Genomic DNA, 22,321 nt, shown 5'->3' on the forward strand with positions numbered 1-22,321 from the left:
TCAACATCTAAGTCCTCCAAGAATTATTGTAAAACCTGCTTGTGGCTGAGAGGGAGCTTGTCTGGCTCATTCGGCTCCATAGCCAGTGATAATGAATGGGTCAGCGTAATTACCGTGTTTCCTCACACAGGCAGCCAGCTGCTCTGCCAGATTGTGAATTCTTCATTTTCTTTATTTCAAAATCGAGGGTGTTCCTCTGAAAACTTAATAGTTGAACTGTGGCAAGACAAATTTGGAGTCAAAGCCATTCCCACACTCATTTTCTCCCCAGTCCTGAATCAAGTGTCTCATCTCTCATTACTTCTGGGCTTTTATGACATTAGGATTTACTCACATTCCCCATTAAGACCCCACACCTCTCTGCAGTTTCAAGTATGCCAGTTGCCATGCGATCCAGGAAACTCAGGTGCTAGGAGCTGGCAAAAAAAAGTTAAATAAAATGGCATAATCTGTCTTTAGCAAGAATAAAAAGGTTAAAAATAACCTTTATGGTCTTCTCAGATACAAATAGAAAGACAGAATCATTCTGGGTTCTATAATCCTCGTATTTCACCCACATTGTGAGAGAAAGATATGGTAGAATCCATAGAACAGGACGGCTGTTGTACCTTTAAGAGCACACAGAATTCCAGATAATAAATAGCCTGTTGGTCTTCACTTTGGTCAGGTTCAGGGATTTTATTTGGGTCCTTATAATTACAAGAGTAATTCAGAATGACTTCTGTGGAGAACCCCACCCACTCCCTTCACCCACCATGTAGGTACAAACATATCCTATCTATAGGCGTAGGTATAATTCTTGGAGTTGTAAGTGCACTGCATGGCCAGCCTGTCCAACCTCCTCGGTAGTAGCTGGGGCCTCCAGTGAGGCTTCTCATGCATTTTTTACCTTCCAATTCTTTTGGCTTTTTGCTCCTTCTGCAACCCTCACCTGGGTCCATGCATCAGTGTGCGTGGAAAGGACTCTGAACGATGGGAAGACATAAGGTGGAACGCTTCTACTCCTGAAGCTGATGGTGGGAAGGGGAGAAGCTCTTCTTGGCAGTTTGGATAGAGGGTGGAGACAACTTTAACATGAAATGAACTACAACCCCTGCCCAGTGAGAGGTTTGCTTTTCTGCAGAAAGCCTGGAAAAGGAGTTTGGTTGTGCTGGGTTAACTAAGAGTGCTTCCTTCATGGTGGGCCTTTTCTGAGCGTTTACTGTGGCTCTCCTGGGACAGGGACTTCCCAAATGCATTTTTTCAGAAAAACATTCTCCGTGGACACAGTTTGGGAAACATTGCCTGCTGCTTAGTGAGATGGGACAAGCGTAGTCAGTATGGCAAGAGCACTGGAAGGGTTAGAGAAGTGAACGGAGCTTGAAGGCAAAAGTGGTTTGCTGGCTCTATGGGCCCTGGTGAGTTAGGATTTGCATGGGATGGCAGGAAGGGTATCCCAGATAGAGGAAACAGCATTGGTTATCCTGGGGTGAGGTAATCATCAGGTATCCTCCGTGCACACTCTGGGAAACACAGCTTGCTGCTTAGTGAGATGGGACAAGTGTGGTTAGAAAGGTTAGAGCACTGGAAGGGTCAGAGAAACCAACTGAACTTAAAGGCAAAAGTGGTTTCCTGGCCTCATGGGCCCTGATGAGTTACGATTTGCATGAGATGGTAGGGAGAGCATCCCATATAGAGGAGACAGCATTAGTTATCAGGGGTCTGGGGTAATTATCAGGCTTAATTCCCCTTCCTAACTCCTCCTCGCCTCCTCATCCTGCTCAGAGAATTCTACCCAAGGGAAGATATCCCTGCCCACATTCTTCTTATTTGAGACAGAGTCTTGCTCTGTCACCCAGGCTGCAATGCAGTGGTGCCATCTCAGCTCACTGCAACCTCCACCTCCCAGGTTCAAGCAATTATCCTGCCTCAGCCTCCCAAGTAGCTGGAATTACAGGCATGCACCACCACATCTGGCCAATTTTTGTATTTTTAGTAGAGATGGGGTTTCACCATATTGGCCAGGCTGGACTCGAACTCCTGACCTCATGATCCACCTGCCTCAGCCTCGAAAAGTGCTGTGATTACAGGCAGGAGCCACCATGCCCAGCCCCACACATTCTCTTAAGATTCGGGGTCCCAGACTTCTCCCATATTTGTAATCATGGTGGTTGCCTTTGCCTTTAAATACTGCACAAGAGTTTAGCAGGCTTATGAGATGTTGGTAATAAGCTGTTTCTCATGGCATGTGTGGTTTGTGCACTCATGCCACATACATGTGTCAGTGGGAATACTTCAATTAGCAGTTTTAACAGATGATATCTATACATAAAGGAAACTGGAAAAATAGGATGGGGAAAGCTATGAATAAAAAACACTCATGTAGTTCGGCCCCAGAGATTACTAGCAAGACATCACACATCTTGCAATCTGCCCTTTTAAAAATGTGTTTGTGGGTTGTCCATGTTTGGTCCATGTAATCCCAGCACTTTGGGAGGTAGAGACAGGAGGATTGCTTGAACCCAGGATTTCAAAACCGGCCGGGGCAACTTAGGGAGACCCCCATCTCTACAAAACATTAAAAAATTAGGAGCATGCTACCACGCCTGGCTGTCTATGGTCCCAGCTACTTGGGAGGCTGAGGTAGGAGCATCACTTGAGCCCTAGAAGTGGAGGGTACAGTGAGCCGTGATCGCACCACTGCACTCCAGCCTGGGTGACAGAACCAGTCCCTGCCTCAAATAAATTCATTAATTAAATACTGATGCAGCGAGCTTTCCTCCCGTTATTTAGAATTCGTTGCAAATGTTTGTCAGTCACCATATTCTCCTGGGCAAATGGCCTACTGTGTTAACTACCCATCCTCTCTGGAATCCAACCCTGGCCACTGTGCTGCTTTCTGCTTTTTAACCTCCTGACTCTGGGAAGCGGGCGGGGGTCCTGCTGAAACCCTGTGCAGGGACAAGGGTTCCCGGGATGGTTCCTTCCACAGCAGGGTGTGCATCTGACAGCCTGTGCTCGCTCTCTCTCTCTCCCCCCCCTCTTGCCCCGCAGTGCCAGGCTTCCCGTATCCAGCAGCCACCGCCGCGGCCGCCTACCGAGGGGCGCACCTGCGAGGCCGCGGCCGCACCGTGTACAACACCTTCAGGGCCGCAGCGCCCCCGCCCCCGATCCCGGCCTATGGCGGGTAAGTGGGGCAGCCTCCTGGGCGGGCCTCCCTGCACCAGCCCTGCCTCCCCCAGAGGCACGGAACTGTTTGTGAGCGCATGATGGTCTTGATTCCCCCCTCTCTGCCACCGCCAGAACTGCCCCCAGCATGCAGCCCGCGCGCACCTGCAGTGGAGCACCTTGCTAAGAGTATTGAAAAATGAGTGTAATTTGTCCTGTCATGGTTGGTGCCTTTAAGCACTCTACATGTCACATGTTGTTATGTAAATTCTCTTTGAGACTGAATGCTGGAGAACACAGAAATGGTTACAGTCAAAGATGTATTTCTGATGATTGCAAACATCTGGTTATTAAGGAGGTTGGACCACATTTGCCCCTTGAATTCCTCCACAGAAAGACGTGAGGTTTTTATACGTAAAAATCACTGGGGTGGTCTTGCTCCCCTCCCCAGGGATATCTTGAGCTTCAAGGTTCTCTAACCTTTGCCTGCAAAGAGAAAATTAGGTGTTGAGTCACATGCAAACATACAAGAATTAATGAAATTGGAGTTAAGATGCGTTGCAGTTGCATTTTCCATAATGGCATTTGCCTTCCTTTCTCCCTCTGTGGGGACAACGCAAATTGGTTTCCCATTGCCAATTTGATCCTTCTGTGCATGGACTTTCATATTGCCAGGCGAATATCAAGGAATGGTGTGAATGCTCAGTAAAAGAAAAAAAAAATGGTACTGGCGTGTTGGGTGGCAGACTTGAAATGCTAGTCCCTCTGTCCCTCTTTTAGGGATCCTGCTTGAATATTCTTGTACCTCTGCAGTCCGGGAGAGAGGAATGCCTCCAAGGCAGTGGCCCTAGACCAAGGGACATTTGCAAGGTCTAGAGACATTTTTGGTTGTCACAGCAGGAATGGAGAGATGCTATGTCCTCTGCTGGGTAGAGTCTAGGGATGTTGTTTGACAGTCCCCAATAAGAAAGAATTATCAGGCTCAAAGTCAGTCATGCTGCAGCTGGGAAAGCCTGCTCTATGTTAAATTCAGCAGTCCCCAAAAGAGTCTGGCATGTGCCTTCCCTGCCCAGTGACTGGCTTTCTGGTGTGCAAAAGAAAATATGGCTGCATTTAAGACTGTGTGAAAAGGGTTAAATGCCCTTTTTATAACTCTGTTGCTTGTAAATCTTTCAGAAAATCTGTATTAGCCTAGATCATCTATTATACTCATGACAAAAAGAAACACTTTTTCATTATGTATTCATTCCAAACCAGAGCATTTGAAATGTTTCAAAAATAAACACAATAAAATAGAAAAAAAAAAAAAAGACTAGGTAAAACCATCAGGGAAGGGAAAATTAAGGAAAAGTAGTAAGCATGTCCATCAAATTTCTTGTGTAGTCATTAGAATTGGGTCAACTTTGAGCTTCTTGGACAAAACAAGAGTTATCTCTATATATACACATATTGTAACTGAAAACATGGTGAATAGTAACAAACAAGAATCAATTGGCTATAAATTCTCCCTAGCACCTATCCAATATATTTGCATGTCTTAAGCCTTTTATGTGACCATGCACTGAAGGAATTGTTAAGAGTGTAATTTTTAATCTCTGGTATCACAGCATTGAGCACATTTTATGGATCCAGAAATGCAAAAATGAAGATTATTCCCAAGGTCATGTAATGAGTTATGAAGGAAAAAGAAAATCCAAAGTTACCTTTGGGCTCATGTAATTACTAAAGCAAGATTCATAAGTTATAAATGCAAAATTGCACACTTATACCACATTCATTTGAAAATTGTTCTCAGTACATGGCAACTGAAGCGTTTTGGTATATCTACCGTATCTCACTACTATATTAAACAGCAAAAGAAATAAAGGAAAATTGTATGGCTATCCTCACACGAACAATTTATAAACATCTCAGAATAACACACCTGCTGTAAAATCAAAATTAGCTAACTTATAATGAACGTGCTCTTTGCTGGGAATAGCCATGCGTAACTAATTAATGCCATGTTCACCAGGGAGAGACACAACCATTTCCAAATGATGAAACAATGTGTTTGTAACTAACTTGGGATGAAAATTAATTTTAATATTCCAGCAATATCTGTGATCAGTTTGGTTATAATGGTGGATTGTGCCTCCTTCCTGATAATAGTATGGCTAGAATTCTGAAGCCATACTTAGAAGCAAGATCAAATTCTCAACAAAGAAGTAGAAGCCCCAGCAGGACTGGGGTTGCAAGCATTCATGTGTACAATTATCTATTAGAGCAAGGTACTGGTCAAAAAGAAGGAAATTCATCTGGTTGCCTGGGTGTTTCACTGGATTACAAACTGCCGAGAGTGAATTGGCACGGTATGAAAAACTTTGAGCCCAACGTGTTAAAGGTTTCCTTTTCCTCTGGAATAAATAGATTAGGCTGCAGGAGATGGCAGGGGGATGGTTCCTCTTGGAAAGGAAGAGAACAGAGTGGGACACAGGGCAGGAGTTGGCTGAAAGAGTAAGGATCCCTATCTTGTGTTCAGTGAAAGCAAGTAGCAAAGAGGTTGGAAATACTTGTTTTCAGGACATAGCATCATCAGGATTCACGTGGTCCAGAGAGCCCATTTTCTGTAGCCTTTTGTCTTCTAAAGTCCTTTGGAGGAAAACTTCTAGATTTGACTGATGTCTTTACCCCAGCCCAGTTCAGGTCACCCTATGGCCCTATGACTGACACCTATTGTGCTTCAGGGCACTGTTGTGTGCTAAAGAGACCAATGGCACCTTGAGAGGTATTTCTTCTGGTTGGGGCAGGGGGTGACATACAAGCCAACAATTTCAATAAACATAAGTGATACAAGAGGGTATTATGTGAATACCAGGGCATGGTCCTTAGTCTAGCTTGGGTGTTTATAGAAGGCATCCTAAAAGAGAAGAAATAGGGGATACATTTAAGTCCAAACATTTCCTAAATTGCCACAGTGAAATTTTATCCTGTGACCCCTCCCCCACCCACACCCCCAAGCAATCTTCATCTTTTCTAAGATGTCACCTAACAAACTGCATTTAAGAATTTATCGTTTCCACTGTCACCAATTCAAGGCATATCTGCCAACCTAAATCTGTTCTTCCTGAGGTATCCAATATGAATCTATATTGTTACTAAAATACCAGTCGAAAATGTATCCTAGGTCCATGCATGGCTTCAATCTTCTTCCTGGGAGATTGAAGAAAATATCCTTTAGAATCTCCATGGCTACCTTTGTGGAAGCTTGGGTGACCCTTGGAGGTATCCAACAAAGATAGTCACATGAGTAGAGTCCTTAAGGATGCCCTACATTCATCAATTTCCTTTTAAAAAAAAAATTTGAGACAGAGTCTCGCTCTGTCACCCAGGCTTGAGTGCAATGGTGTGACCTCGACTCACGGCAACGTCCGACTCCTGGGTTCAAGCGATTCTCCAAACTCAGCTTCCTAAGTAGCTGGGATTGCAGATGCCCGCCACCACACCTGGCCAATTTTTGTATTTTTAATAGAAATGGGGCTTCACCATGTTGGCCAGGCTGGTCTTGAACTCCTGACCTCAGGTGATCTGCCCACCTGGACCTCCCAAAGTGCTGGGATTATAGGTATGAGCCACCGTGCCCAGGCATTCATCCATTTCCTTTTCTTGATTTGCGTTTTCCTTCCATGTCTTGATATTTTCTGAAGCCCTTCCATGCAGCTGAAGAACACAGGTAATGAAGAGGCCCTGTTCTCTTTTATCTCACATGCCTAAATAGAAACCTCTTGGGACATTAATACATGATGATTCCTCCAGGCGTAGGGACGGTTGTGGATCATGGTGGGATCATAGGTACAAGTGTAAAACCCTATACCAAACCAACCAACTCCCAACTGAGTCCCAAATGCCAACATCAACTGAATGAGACCGAGTGAAGAGTTAGAAAGTAATGTCTACATAGGTCTACATAGTCTATGGAATTTTACAGTCCTAGGAAGACACTGGATTTAAGGTGAATAAGACTGAGCCCGAATATTCTACCCATACTGGCTTGGATAGCTTACTTAACGTCTATAGAGAGTTTCCATAAGAGAGAGTGGGGATGTATCTGCCCCCGTAGAGTTGATAGAGGGTGACGTAGGGAAATTCATGTAAGGTGACAACTTGGTCCATCCTGTGACATGCATTCAGTGAACTGTGCCTGCTGTTCTCCAGGTTGGTGAACTTAGCGACTGTATTAACCACTCATAGTCTTCTTTCTCAACATCCCTTTTGCTTGTGGTTGAGTAAACAAGAATTCCCCATGTCTCTCCCTCTATGCATTATTTATCTTTGCTAGGGGGCACGTGCAGTTTCATAGACCTCCATTTCGTTCAAGAAATGGTTGAGGCATTTCCACTGCTTATGGAATATGTAGATTGCAAATACAATATTGAGTAGGGAACAGTCACAGAGCAGAGTCGAGTTTTCCTTATTTCTCCTTGCCTTTGATCCTGGAGTCAATTTGATTGAGAAGCCACAATGCCCAGTCTAGCTTCCTATGATTCACATTTGGGAGGAATTACCCATCAGGTAATTGCTGTTCAGGGAGCTCAGAAGCTTATTATCTATGCATCAAAACGGCAAGTGGAGGCATTGGAGACAAACCCTATAGACTTAGTAATCTCTGATGTTAGAAAACAGCAGCTAAACCCCAATCCCCTCCCTATCGAAGAGGAACTCCATGAGTACCTATTATGTACCATGCATATTTCAAGGGAGTACAATGGGGTGCTCTGATGGAGCATCACATGTGTTATTTTTGAGATGGAGTCTTGCTCTGTCACCCACGTTGAACTGCAGTGGTACAATCTCAGCTCACTGCAAACTTCTCCTCCTGGGTTCAAGCAATTCTCCTGTCTTCAGCCTCCCAAGTAGCTGGGGTTATAGGCACATGCCAACCACACCCGGCTAATTTTTTGTATTTTTAGTAGAGACAGGGTTTCCCCGTATTGGCCAGGCTGGTCTCAAACTCCTGACCTCAAGTGATCTGCCCACCTCAGCCTCCCGAAGTAGGGGGATTACAGGTGTGCGCCACCACCCCCTGGCCATGTTTTTATTACTATTCTAAGCCTAAGCATCTAGTGTCTGCTGTAGGCTTTTGGTTTTGGTTCTCTAGGTATCTCTGAGCAAGATTTTCTGTGCTTTCTCAGGTAATTGTCATACATCTGTGTAAACTTCCCCGAGTTACCCTTGGGAAGTATTTTGATAAGACTGTATACTATTTGGGGTATAGGAAAGATAAGGGAGTATCCCAGGAGAAAACAAAGCTGGCCAGTGGAAGAACAAATTGACCTTTTGGAAATGTTTTCAGGTTAAGTCTTAAAAAAGCCTCTGACAACAGTCTCTGGGACCATAGGCATATCTTTCTGTGTATAGATCAGCCATGCTCTCAGATATTTATAAGATAAAACCCAAAGTCCCCAACTCGTATTATCTGATGCTTAGGAACTTTACTCATTTAACATAAATACTAAGGACAAAAGTCATCATTATCCATTCTCAGAATAGTTTACACACACGGGCATCCAATCTTTTGGTTTCCCTGGGACACACTGAATGAATTGACTTGGACCACACATAAAATATACATACACTAACTACAGCTGATGAGCAAAAAAAAAAAAAAAAAAAAAAATCTCAGTGTTTTAAGAAAGTTAATGAATTTGTGTTGAGGCCACATGCAGCCTATGGACTGAGGGTTGGACAAGCTTCTTTTGCCGAATTATTTTTATAAAGTGTGATTTCTTATTTGCTAGTTTTAAAATGTAATCCAAACAGCCTCTTAATAGAGTGAATTTATAGACAAACATCATGAATTAGTGGTCTTTAAATCCTTTTTCTGGAGGAGAGAATGTGAAAAAGGCATTTTCACAGATGCCTTTAATAATCTGATTAAAAATTCTCTAGGAAAATGTGTACAAACACACCACACACCCCCAATTCTATACAAATGCCAGCGAGTTTCTGATAGCCCCTAATATCCATTAAAACACAGTGGTATTTGAACACTTTAGAAAGTTTATTTTCTAGTGGGAAGGGGCCTCAGGGTAGAACAATTGTGAACAGCCTTTTCTATGAGAATATACTTGTGGCTGGTATATATTATATTACACAGGCAGATTGTATGGCTTGGGCATTTTATATATTTTTTAAAGTAAACTAATTTTCTATAGTGCAATCACTCCCTGCTTGCATTCATTCAAATATTTAACTACTGCTATTACTTTTCTAAGAAAATAAGATGTGCATTTGCATTATATCCTTGCAAAAGCATATTGAGTCCCAATGTGATTGACAAGCAATACAATTACCTTTACATGGCTAGACGTACCATCTCTGCATTGAAATAGGACTGCACCTGTTTAGTGCACGATGGTAACTCCCTTCTAACTGTTCTGTGGTTAGTTTATCTATAGCTGCACTGTAGACATGGATCCCTGTGCCTCTTTCCCTACATATCTTATATTTTAAGTGCAGCTGTTTGTTGAGGCTTTAAAAATTATTTGGATACATTTTTGGAAATTAGCATGCGGCTTTGTGATAAGAGCTTTCCTGTAATCAGCTCCTCCATTAGAATATGACCCAGGAGGCCGACCTTCAGTTTTGTCTCACATGTAAAGTAAAAACACTTGGAGGATGGTGTTGCATAGAGCAATGATTCTCATTGTCCTGGGACCAGTAGCATCAGCATCATCTGTTAATTTGTTAGAAATGTAAGCTCTTAGATGCTGTCATCCAGATCTATTGAATCAGAACCTGTTGGCTGGGCGTGGGGCCCAGCCATCTGTGTTTCAAAAGTCCTCCAGGTGATTCTGATACGCATTCAAGTTTGACCACCACTGCTTGCCATAGTACTTAAGAGTTTGCGCTGTGGAGCCAGACTCCCTGGGCTCAAATCCCAGTTCAGTCAATACCCAGCTATCTTTCAGTTTCTACATGTCTAAAGAGGCGATCATCATTTTATCCATCTCATAGGGGTGTTCTGAGGACTGAGTGGGATTATGAGCACAGACTATCTAGAATAGGGACTGATCCATGGTAAGTGTTCTACAAATGTGAGTAGTGGGAGTATTGGTGCTCATGCTGTTACTATTAGGGAGAAAAACAGTGTTTTGGCAAAATTGGCTTCCCATTACATGGTTTTATTTCACATTGCCAGTGAGGATGACTACATTGGTTCCACATTTTTTAGAGCTATCCTATAGATAGATCACTTGTCCTTTCCATTTCTCTCCAATACATGTGCACTTTGAAAATAAGTAATTCCTTCATGATGGGGTTTATAATGGCAGCTACAATCATCTTTTCGCTGTGAAGCCACCATATTTAGAACTTAAAGCTAGACATTATACCTTTCTCCCCAGCCCTCCAAGAAGCCAGGCCATGTGTCTTCCAACCATGGGTCTTGCCTTAGCAGTACCCTCGCCCCACCACCCTTTGCCTTGACAGCTCTTCCCTCCTCTCTACTGAGCCAAGGCTTTGAGGTTTCTCTGCCATTTGCTCAGCCTCTCTCATCTCTGCTGCTGGCCTTGCCTCCTTCCGTTCCACATTCAGGGGACCTCTGTTGCTCTCTCCTGCAGCCTCTATCCCAGCTGTGATTCTACAATTTTGTGCATAATTTGTGACTGTGTGTCCCACTCCCTGTACACTCTGGGAGGGCATGTTTCCTGAGGGGGGCTTTACTTCTTCAGTCTCCATGCCTTGGCATAGTAGTTGGAGTACAGAAAACTTTTCAATAGAGAAATAGTACGTATGCAGTTTGAGCTTTTCACAATGAGAAAGCTAGACCAGTTCTTCTTTGGTTCAATGTCTCATCAATTTGGGATGTCTGTGTCCCCCAAGTAACTTTCCACAGCCCACGGTGGAGGACAAAGCATGGTGATCAGGTTACCCTACTAAGCAGAGACTTCTAAGAGCAAACATCACGGCATGTTCTTGCCTCACCTCTGGGCAATGTTGGTACAAATAGGCTTGACATGGAGACACAAAACTGACCATGGTGCATAACAACTTGTCTTAATGAAAGAAGGGATCAGTTTCTTGGCTAGAGCTCAGCCTCAGCCACATCATAGAACCCCACTCTTGGCCCACACCCATGCCGTGTGCCCTGTTGGAAGAGCCTCCAAGGCCTGGAGTCAGTTCTTTTCTCCATTCACAGAAAATCAGAGACAGATGAGGTTCTACCATTGAGATCTTTAGAAGTCATTATTTCCCATATTTAAAGGTATATGTTTCATATTTAGTGAAAGATATATTGTTTACTTCTAGACTGCTTTCTGTCTAGTCTCTTGCCCTGGTCTCCTAATTCAGGTTCGAGTCTGTTAATCATAATTTCTCCTCCATTGACAAGTCATCGATACTGAATAGCCAAATCAGACAAACCTGAGACTCCACCTGACCCATTGTTGAATTCTACCTCAAGTTGATAAACCAATGACCCAATCTCCTTCTGACACCTTCTTATGCCCACCCTTCCCTCTAAAATATGAGCCCTATTCACCCAGTTATTGTACATCTTCTAGGTAACAAGCAATGTGTCAGGAATTGAGACAGAATGTTAGTTAAGCCACTGGATGTAGCTTTTAAGGTGCAATGAGTCACATGCACACATACCTTTGATGTGAGGCAGAAATTGACGAGTGACTCAATAAGAATCTGAAAAATGATGCTGGCATTTATAATGGGAAGGCACTGGGTCTCAGACATGGTGAGCCTGTTAGAGCTACAGTGTTAAGGATGACACCGCCCATCCCTTTGCAAGCGTTATCTTATGAAACCCTCCCTTGAGGTAGGCACTTACCTATTTTCCCTTTTTAACAGATGAGTAAGTGAGGTTCAGATATCTCACGTGATGTGTCCAAAGGTACTGAGCTATTGATTGAGGATGCTGCAGTTTGACTCAGATGCCCCTGTGCTTACCATCTAACTTGGCTCTTGAATGGTCATCTCACTGCTTTTGGATGAGGATACTGGAATAAACGGCATTGCCAGCACAAGGCATTGCACGTGCAAGGGCATGGCAGCATGAAAGAACGGGATGGAGCTGTTTTGATATGGCTAAGTGATCAGCTCTGTGGTTGGGGACCCAAACTAAATATTTGTGGCTCACCTCTCTTTCATCAGACCCGTTCCAAGTCTTGTTCGCAGAGGGTGACTCTGCCTTCTGACCCCCCAACCAACATTCTGTCCTTTGTGTTGGAAATATTGAAAAAGAATTCAAAGCATAGCTCAGGACGCTGCACACCTCAGCACCTTGGATTGGGGCTTTACGCCACTTCACAAGTGCTTTTGTGAACTGTAGCCCTCCAGGATCAAATATGAACAACAGCTGAAAGCTATTTCTACCAACCTCCTTACTGTGGGAAATCCCTGCCACATTTTTAAGGACAATGGTACTTGGAGTTTAGTCAGTTGACTCCAGAATACTCTAAGAAGCGCACTAGAGTGTTCTCCAGCAAACCAGTGTCACAGCCGCGTGTGTGTGTGTCAGTGCTGTGTGTGTGTGTTGTAAAATGCCTTCCCTTGGCTCAATATGCTTTGCTTACATGTGGGTCCAATTCTGCTACTGAAATGTGCTGCAAGCCTTTGGTATTAAAGTTGTGTTTCTATTAGAACCTCAGCCTCATTCAATGGTGGGGCTCATCGGTCCTTTGCTGGAATCATAAGTCATCTAGAAACGTCATGGGAAGGTATTGGGGAAGATTGTAAATCACTACGATCCTTTTAAAAAGTCTTTTAGAAACAGTTTCATATGCAAGATGCCTTGTGATCCTTACAGAAACATGTTAAGGCTACATATGATTCTTGTTAAACTCATTTTCATGCTTAGGAAATATAAATCAGTTTCTCACGACCACATAGCTAAGAGCTTCTTTTCTTGTTTTTTTTTTTTACTCAAAGTATACCAAAAAGCTTTGGAGAATCATTCCCTAACCCCTGTCCCCAGCCCTGTGAAGTCTCTTCTTTCTGGGATGGTCACTATATGGGTGGCAATCAGAGAGCTGCTATCAGATTGGACTTGTTCAATCAAGGTGTGGGACTTTGTTTCGTCTAGATATAATTTATGTGAACATACAGATATGCACATGTATATACTCCTGTACATATAAGTACACAAATACATAAATATCCCAATACACATATACACATATACACATGCACATATACATGTTTCCATGCATGCATATACTATAGACAAGTGCAAACATGCATTCCTACACTTGTCCATATTAACACACCTACACAAATATGCACACAATGCACTTGTACACATGAAGACATGTCTGCACACAAAACAGATTCTTGCACACATACCCATGCTCACCCACATACAATTAGAGACATTCTCCATTTACCATAAAATAATGTACATGGAATTATGAAGTATAATACAATGTGAAAGAATGTAAAAGAAAATTTTTGAAACCGTTTGTGTTGTCCAGCTCACCTGAGGCCATTTGGCTGTAGCCCGTATTGAGAATGCTGCAATCTGTGTCTCGACCTTTTAAATCCTATTTTTATAGATAGATGTTTTGGGTTTTTCTTCTGTGGGGTAGGGGGTTATATGTGGTTTGACTGCCAACTCTGACCTGTTAAGATGCTCATGTCTGCTTGGGCCACTTAAATCTCAGTCCTCTTTGCATTTCAAAGTCGTGCATTTCTGTACCCACTCCTGAGAGAGTGGGAAGTTTGGGACCCAGCACGCCGCTGCCACCACCACCACCACCACACCACACATCCTAATTCTGGGCCAGCACCAAAGCCCGGCCTAATTTTCTCAGTTTGCTCAAGTGCTGTTGTCTCCAACCTCCTTAAATCAATGTGAAAACGATCCTCGGTTCCTGTGTTTTGGATCTTGTGACCAGACTAACCTCGCCAGTGCAGGGGTTGGTGTGTCTGCATGGGAAATGCACTAATATGGATGTTTCTCTTTGTGTGTGCACCCTTGCAGTGTTGTTTACCAGGATGGATTTTATGGTGCAGACATTTATGTAAGTATTCCTTCACTTGCATGCCGTCCCCGTTTCCTCCTGGAGTCATTCTTTTTACAAGTTTGCTGTGAATTCCTCTACTCAGTGTAGTTGAGTTTCTCTCCTTGGTTCGCAGGAAATAATTCAGTGGTTTGTCTTGCAGGACAGAAAGACTTCTGCCCCTGGGCTCATGGCAGACGTCACTGGCTGTTTAGTGGGGTGGAATTAACCCCTCGATCAACTTCAGAATAAATGCAATCCCCCCAAAAAAGTGGCATTTCTTTCATGCCAACTGAAGACCCCACTTCACCCACAAAAAAAATGTCTCTCGAGTTCTCAATATGTTCTTTGTTTTCGGTATAATATTTAGGATAACAGCTGTAGTTACCAGCTGCAGAGGTTTAAAAGATATTTTCATGGCTGATATTTTTGATGTTTTCCCTAAAATATCACAGCAGCCTTAGGAACACTCTCTCTCAGGGGCAAGTTTAGCCCTAAACATCTCCTACAAATTCTCTTAACAAAATGTATGTCAAATTGAACATTGAGCCCCCATTTTCTTTAACCTTTTATTCCATTTCCCCCAATTATATGACTTAAAATTGCTTAATAGTAACACTTTAAGTTTATTTATAGAAAAAAGACTATTTCTCATGAGAAGAATTCAACTTATCTATGTTCAACTAGAGGTAGTTATTCTCCCGCATTATGATACGAGCAATGATGTTATGAAAATGACTTGGAGTAAACACAATTTTGAATAAGTGGGCAGTGTTGGGACATACTCCCTAAATCACAATTTGTATTACTAAAGACCTCAGTCGATGGGATTATATTTGTTTTATAGGCTACACAGCAAAAAAATCATATTTCTGATAAAATTGATATCAGGTACTAGAAGATAAGCCACTGATTATTTTATTCCTTTTGAATTTCAAATCATTACAGTTTTGAGATATAGTGTTTATCTCCATCAATGATAGACTTAGTTGAGTTCTATTGCATCAAGCATATTTACTATGATCTGTGGGTATTTTTCCCCCATAACAAAGTGAGTGAACAACCCATATGTCCTAATTCACTCAGTGATCCATCAATTTTTTTCTTTTTTGTGGAACTTAAGCTTTTCCGTCTCACGTCCTCTTTTCCAGACTTTCAGATTTTAAATTATGAGGCAGGCTGGGGCTGAGCAGTTTGAAGCCCATTCATATATCCTCAAGCACCTGCTAAACCCAATCACCAGTCCTGGCTCTCGCCTTCATGTAGCCCATGAGTAGATGATTGCAGATGGAAGGAGCCAGAATGGTAGTTGGCATTGCAGAATTTAGGCCTTTAGAAATGAGAGGGAATAGACAAGGGATAGAGAAATGCTTTTTTAAAAAATCCACCAAAATGGAAACTATCTCCAGCAACACCTGCCCAAGAAAAAAATACAGATTTTCCTTAGTTAAAAATATTTCACTATCATTTAGTGAGTGTCCACCTCTTCATGCCTCCGTTTATTCAAACTGACAGTAATTTATTGAATAATTAATGTGTGGTATCTTATGCAGATGTCCAACTGGTGTCTTGCTGGCCTCAGATTCTTGAGTAGCAGGAAGGAGAGGCTGCCTGAAGGCAAGGTCTGTGGAGCTCCCACAAATAAGGAAAAACAAGGGCCTCATTTAAGTGAGTGAGAGTGTGTGTATCGATTGGGGCATACTGCTGCATCAGAGAATCCACAGAGCAGTGCAAATAGATAAAAAACACAAAGGAGGAGGAAATATGCCAACCACTTGACTAGACAGGAAAAAGAAAATTTGTTCAGAGAAGAAAGCCACAGAAGTGTCCCTTTGTGCTTTTCTAGTTCCTTTAGGAGATTTTGTCTGTCACATATTCATGTTTGAGCCAAGGCCACTGGGTACAGTGGTGCAGCCTGGGAAGCATCTAAGTGAGCTTCACAGGACAGGGTTTCTTCCAGTCCTAAGTTGTCTGATAGCTTCGTTTATAAAACTGCCCCTTCTCTGACTTTTCAGGCCACGACCCCCAGCCAAAAGTTATCATTTTCCCTACTCTTTATGTGATAATGACAATAAGATTTTTCAGAGGAGAATAATCACATATGCAATCAGGTGGCAGAAAAAGTTCCTGTGATATGAATTTAGAAATTTGTTTACCCAGCACGTTTCTGTCCTGTCTCTAAAAAGTCTCTAGAATCTTGTAGATTCTTGTAGAATCCTGAATATTTTGCTTTGTCCGATGACAAATTTAACATATTGCTGCTGGTGTGTCTGTGTGTATATTGGACAGTAAGAAACTAGCCTGCGCCACTGCCCAGCTCAGCAGCAGAACAAGAGGTTGTTGATGACCATAAATTTAAGGAAAAGAAATATAAATCTGTTCTGCATTGCAGAATATACAGAACAAGATTCGCCCTAGCTAGAAGTATGTCATAATCTTGAATGTGCTTTTTTAAGCCACTACCCTACCTCCCTTGAGATACCAACATGTTCTGATGAGTGGAAATATCCCCAAGCTTCGTTTTTAAAAGAGATGATGGTTAAACAGATTCTTCGAAAGTCGTATGAGATTCTACTTAAAGATTTTGGCTTACTCCTTCAATCTCGTTAAAAACAGTACACAATAAATAGGTTTAGGGCAATTCTGAGAGGCCCTGGGATATATGTTAGACACATCAGACACCTCTAATAGATTTAAACTTTATTATTATATTATTTGAGATGGAGTCTGTGTCACCCAGGCTTTAGTACAGTGCTGTGATCTCAGCTCTCTGCAACCTCTGCCCCCTGGAAGCAGTTCTCCTACTCAGCCTCCTGAGTAGCTGGGATTACAGGCACCTGCCACCACCCCTGGCTAATTTTTGTATTTTTAGTAGAGACGGGATTTCACCATGTTGGCCAGCATGGTCTCGAACTCCTGACCTCAAGTGATCCATCTGCCTCGCCCTTCCCAAGTGCTGGGATTACAGACGTGAGCCAGGACACCTGGCCATAAACCTCTTTAATTTTATTGGGTAGTAAGTTTCTAGCTTTGGTCACTGCTAAGGAAGACAAAGGAGGATACTGTCAGATTCTTCCTGCTCAAAATGTTCATCATCCTGGCGGTATATCGGAGCAGGTCAACAGCTCAACAGCTTGCATCCCAGAACTACTGGGCTTTTCTAAGTACCCTGCTCTCTCCCCTCCCCTGTCCTTTGTTTTCCATGGTCTTTCCATCCCTACTACCTGAGGTTGGAGCCCTCGGGCATTTTTTAGTTCTGCCGAAGCACATAGGCATTGAAAGACCTGCATGATCCCGGTAACTGGCAAGCCACAACCTCCTCACAAATGACGTCCTTCTGAAAGTTTTCAGAGGAGAGAGGATTGAGCAGAGAGGGACAGATGATCACAGATGTCCTGAAATCACCAAAGGCAGTAGACTTGTTATGAAATGCTGTGAGCCAGACACGAAGGGAAAAAACCAGGACAGCTTGTTTGGGCAGAGGGTAAAGAAAAGCCTTCATCCTCTTCAGGATCTGAGCCCTGCAGGAAAACCAGTGCCTCTAGCCACAGTGGAGAGGCTCGGGCACAGTGTGGTTGGCTACTCATCAGAGAGGACGTGGGAGTTGTCTGACAAAGGAGGATAGGAATGATCTTTATCTGAGTTCCTTCTACCTGAGATCAGAACACAACACACACACACAGAGTTTTGTATAAAAAGATAGGAATTTAAGTTTCATAATGAAACATATCAAATCTACCAGTTCACTATTATTGCTTAGTGGTATACCTTTACATAAATTCATTTTAATTAAAAAGTTAAGCAAACTAAATAGTAGAGGTTATACAAACAGAGTGGCAATGCAAGGACTAAGGTTCTTAGACCTACAGAGTCACTCATATTTGGAAGTGAAGGTATAGTTTTGTTTTGGAGGTGTAATCCCAGTCTGTCACCCAGGCTGGAGTGCAGTAGCATGATCTCAGCTCACTGCAACCTCTGCCTACAGGGCTCAAGCGACTCTCCAGCCTCAGCCTCCTGAGCAACTGGGATTACAGGCACCTGCCACCACGCCCAACTAATCCATGTATTTTTGTAGAGATGGGGTTTCTCATGTTGGCCAGGCTGGTCTCAAACTCCTGACCTCTAGAGATCCACCTGCCTTTGACTCCCAAAAGTGCTGGGATTACAGGTGTGAACCACCACACCTGACCCCTGAAGCTATAGATTTTACAAGGCCAGAAATTGACCAAGGAGTGGAAAACAAGCATTGCTTAACTGAACCAAGACATTTGTTGGTTGACCTTTCTCAGAGAGAGATCAAAGAACATAGTATTTGATCCAAAGATAACCATTAATATTACAAATGAAAAGAGGGAGAGAAAGAAATTATAATGAATTGTTAAAAAGAATTGACAAATGGATAGAAACTGGAGTAACATAGTGGGGTGTTTGACAATGGGAAGAGCAGAGAGAAAGAGTGAGAGGATATAAGTTATAAATGTTGACCATGTTCCTTTTTATTAAGAACATCCTAAGCATTCTACCATTAGACGCAACCATGAAGGCCTCCTAGCAAATGTGTCTTGAGATTCCAGTGCATTTTTACACCATTCCTAAATTCTGTATAACAAGTTTCTGGTTAACACCATGGCTAAACACAATTATTTCTGAATTCATGTCACTCTGCCACCCATATGTTTTAAAACAAAGAGGTATCCTCATTTCACTGATGTTTAAACTCAGGAATGAGAAGTGTCAGTAACTTAGGGAACATGTAAAGCTGGAAAGTAGGAATTCTTTAAATAAAAACCCCTAGAGTCTTTCCTTCCTGAGAACTTGTTTTCACTGCGAGGTGACTGAGGATTGGCATTTGGCTTGCCGTCCCCAGTCACCATAGTGGAGACCTCAGTCCACCAAGAAATCAGGCGAATGCTGTGTTTCCAATGGGAGAGACAAGATGCTGAGTGTTTTACATGTATTACCTAATCTCTCCTCACCACAGCCCTTGCAACAAGGCATCTTACCTCTATTTTTTGTTGTTCCATAAGAGAAACTTTTTTGGAGACAGAGCCTCTCTGTATCACCCAGGCTGGAGTGCAGTGGCATGATCTCAGCTCATTGCAACCTCTGCCTCCGGGGTTCAAAGCAATTCTCCGGCCACAGCCTCCCAAGATAGCTAAGACTACATGCATGCACCATGACGCCTGGCTAATTTTTGAATTCTTAGTAGAGAGAGGGTTTCACCATGTTGGCCAGGCTGGTCTCAAACTCCTGACCTCAAAGTGATCCACCTGCCTTGCCCTCCCAAAGTGCTAGGATTACAAGTATCAGCCACCACGCGTGGCTAACAGGAAGCTTTTTTTTTTTTTCCAGAAAAGAGAAAATAATTTGTCCAGAAATGTTCACTGACACTGGGCCTTGAGCCCACATGATTTGACTACTGAGTTTAATGCTTAAGCCCTGAGCCCACAAATCCAAGTCATTGCTCCAGTTGAGCAAAATTTGAAAACTACAGTGAAAGACAGGAAAGGAAGAGGGAGAGAAGTGAGCATAATGGGGTGGGCAGGCCACTGAGAATAATATTTGTACTAGAAATATTCAAATAAGCAGTGAACTAGCAGAGAAAGAGAAGAATGTTGTCAGGCATAGCTCCACAAACTTTGACTTTTAACATAAGTAAATTTAAACTGGAAGGAAAGACAGGCTATATAGAGGCTATATAGGAAAAAGTATACACACGCCTTTAGAGGGTACGTCCCTCAGTCTCTTCAAATGTTCAGCCATCTCAGTGTCTGCCCTGGAACTGGAGAATTGTATTTCAAACTGTGACCGCTCACACGGAAGATTAGTCTTGCCCATGAATAACTCTTACCTCCAAAAACTTCATCCTAGTCTGTACAAGACATCCTAGTCTGTACAAGAGACCTTCCTTGCCAGTGCTAGATTTGTATGAAATCATAGCATTTTGAAGCTATGTATATTAACACTAGTTTACACACATACACACACTCACATCTATTCACAGTTCTCTAGTCTGAAATTATTAAAGGTAGCTATCGTAGCTTCAATGTAATTCATGAATTCATGAACTGCAATTTTGCTGTTAGTTGAAATTAACAACTAAAGATTTATGCAGTTACGGTTGCTACTGTGCTGTTTTCTTAACTACAATAATTAGGACATTCATGTTAAATCCTTAGATATTCCAGAAAATTCCAATCATGACTTAAAGAGATAAATTTGAAATAGTTAATTTGGACTGTTAGAATATGCTTTAAGAGGCAAGAAGCCATGAAATTATCTTTTTCTTCTTTAGAAATAAACACAAGTTATAACACAAAGTGGTTTGATCCCCATCTCCACCTTGATACTCTCCATTGCAGAGATTTGCAACTAAAAATGTTTATCCAGGCCCAGTGCCTCTTTCAGCTTGGTGGGTCAGTCCTAAGTCTTGGTGAAGTAAGAGAGAAGCAAACTTGTAAATGAATTGCTCTGGAATTTGTCTGACTTATGCATTCTCTTTTATTTATTTCATTTTTGCATTGAAAACATTACATTTCTGTTTCTTTATAGAGTAGTGTATCAAGAGCCTGTGTATGGCAATAAATTGCTGCAGGTATGAAATCCCGACTGGTGGAGAAACTCATCACTATGATTGTGGGTTTGCTGTGAAATCCTTACTAACAAGATAATTCTGGGGAGGGGAATTGTTCTCTAACATAGGAGGAAAAAGACTTAACTGAATTTTCCAGTTTTAATATGAAATCTCCTAGAATAGAGGTGGCTATCCCCATATCTATTGATATATCCCGCTGTGTTGTGGCTGTTTCTTCCAAATATGGGTGCTGTTTCCATGACTGATGTTAGTTGGCCTTGGCCATGAGTTTTGTTAGATCCTGAGTGTGTCAAGTGGTGGTCTAGCTTGGCTGGTTTTAAGCTTAAAAAAAAAATGTATCTGGAGTCAATCAGTATACATCCAATGAAAAAGAATTCAAGGTTCTGACTGAACCAATTGTCTGGGTAATTTTTTAGTAGGTTCCCAGAGTGAACTGGAATGGGGTTAAATCAACAATCTCATATGCAGCATTAAGAGCCAGCATACCTGACATCTAACATAACCTTTCCTGGTCTTAGAGCTGATTAGAAATTTATTTCACACCTATTGTTATAGCTTTTAAACCTATTTCTCACTGCTGAAGCAACCACCAACTGAACAAATTCGTAGGAAGAAGTCAACATATTCGTTGGAATGTGGCTGCCCTAGTCTCTCCAAATTTGGTCTATTACCCACATTGAAACTGTCAAGATAAATGTGAAACTGAGGATGATCAGTGAGAGTTTTAGGACATTACTTTCCCTGTGGCTGCAATTCCCTTGTTTCTTCAGTATTATGAGTGAATTTAGAAAGTACTTTTTGTAAATCATGAGAATTGATTGAGTTTTAATTAAAACCTGAATGTGAGAAAGAGGTACTTTGACCTAGTAAAGGGCAATATGGTTAAAATTCCCGAGATGAACTTTCACTGTCACATTTCAAGAGAACTGGACCTCTGAATGCCACTCTTCAAAAATAGATGAACGTGGCCAGATGTGGTGGCTCACACCTGTAATTCCCATGCTTTGGGAGACCAAGGCAGGCAGATTGCTTGAGGCCAGGGGTTCAAGACCAGCCTGGCCTACATGTCAAAACCCCATCTCTACTAAAAATACAAAAGTTAGCCAGGCATGGTGGCACACGCCTGCCATCCCAGCTACTCGGGAAATCGCTTGAATCCGGGAGGCGGAGGTTGCAGTGAGCCAAGATTGCACCACTTTACTCCAGCCTGGGGGACAGAGAAGACACTGTCTCAAAAAAAAAAAAAAAAAAAAAAAAACAAACAAACACAAAAAAACAAAAAACCATAATATAGGTAAATTAGAAAGTGTTTCATTTTAAAATGTTCTTGTATTATAGTAAATAAGATTTAAGTTGTACGTATATATACCAGCACACCTGTTTTGCACCAAGTGAGACTTGACCCTTGGAAATTTTCGTAATAAAGGGAGCCTTTACCCCTGGTTAAGCTCATTACTTTCCTATGCACACCAGTTGAAGGAAGTATGCATAACACATGTATGTTACAGTCCTACCGATGCCCACGTCCCCCCTAGCACACACAGGTTTTCCCTCCCAGAATTCACTATTTGTCCAACAGAACAATTTA

The 22,321-nt window shown here is 42.3% G+C and overlaps 1 protein-coding gene across 1 annotated transcript in view; it reads left to right on the forward strand.

The window, feature by feature from the left end:
- Window positions 1-22,321, forward strand: part of LOC105467818 (RNA binding fox-1 homolog 1) — a 2,482,591-nt gene that overhangs the window by 2,418,873 nt on the left and 41,397 nt on the right. The window contains 2 exon segments of the mRNA XM_071083652.1: window positions 3,034-3,166; window positions 14,120-14,159. Coding sequence (XP_070939753.1) covers window positions 3,034-3,166; window positions 14,120-14,159 — 173 coding nt within the window.

Source organism: Macaca nemestrina, chromosome 18 (assembly GCF_043159975.1).
Source record: "Macaca nemestrina isolate mMacNem1 chromosome 18, mMacNem.hap1, whole genome shotgun sequence".
Taxonomy (NCBI): domain Eukaryota; kingdom Metazoa; phylum Chordata; class Mammalia; order Primates; family Cercopithecidae; genus Macaca; species Macaca nemestrina.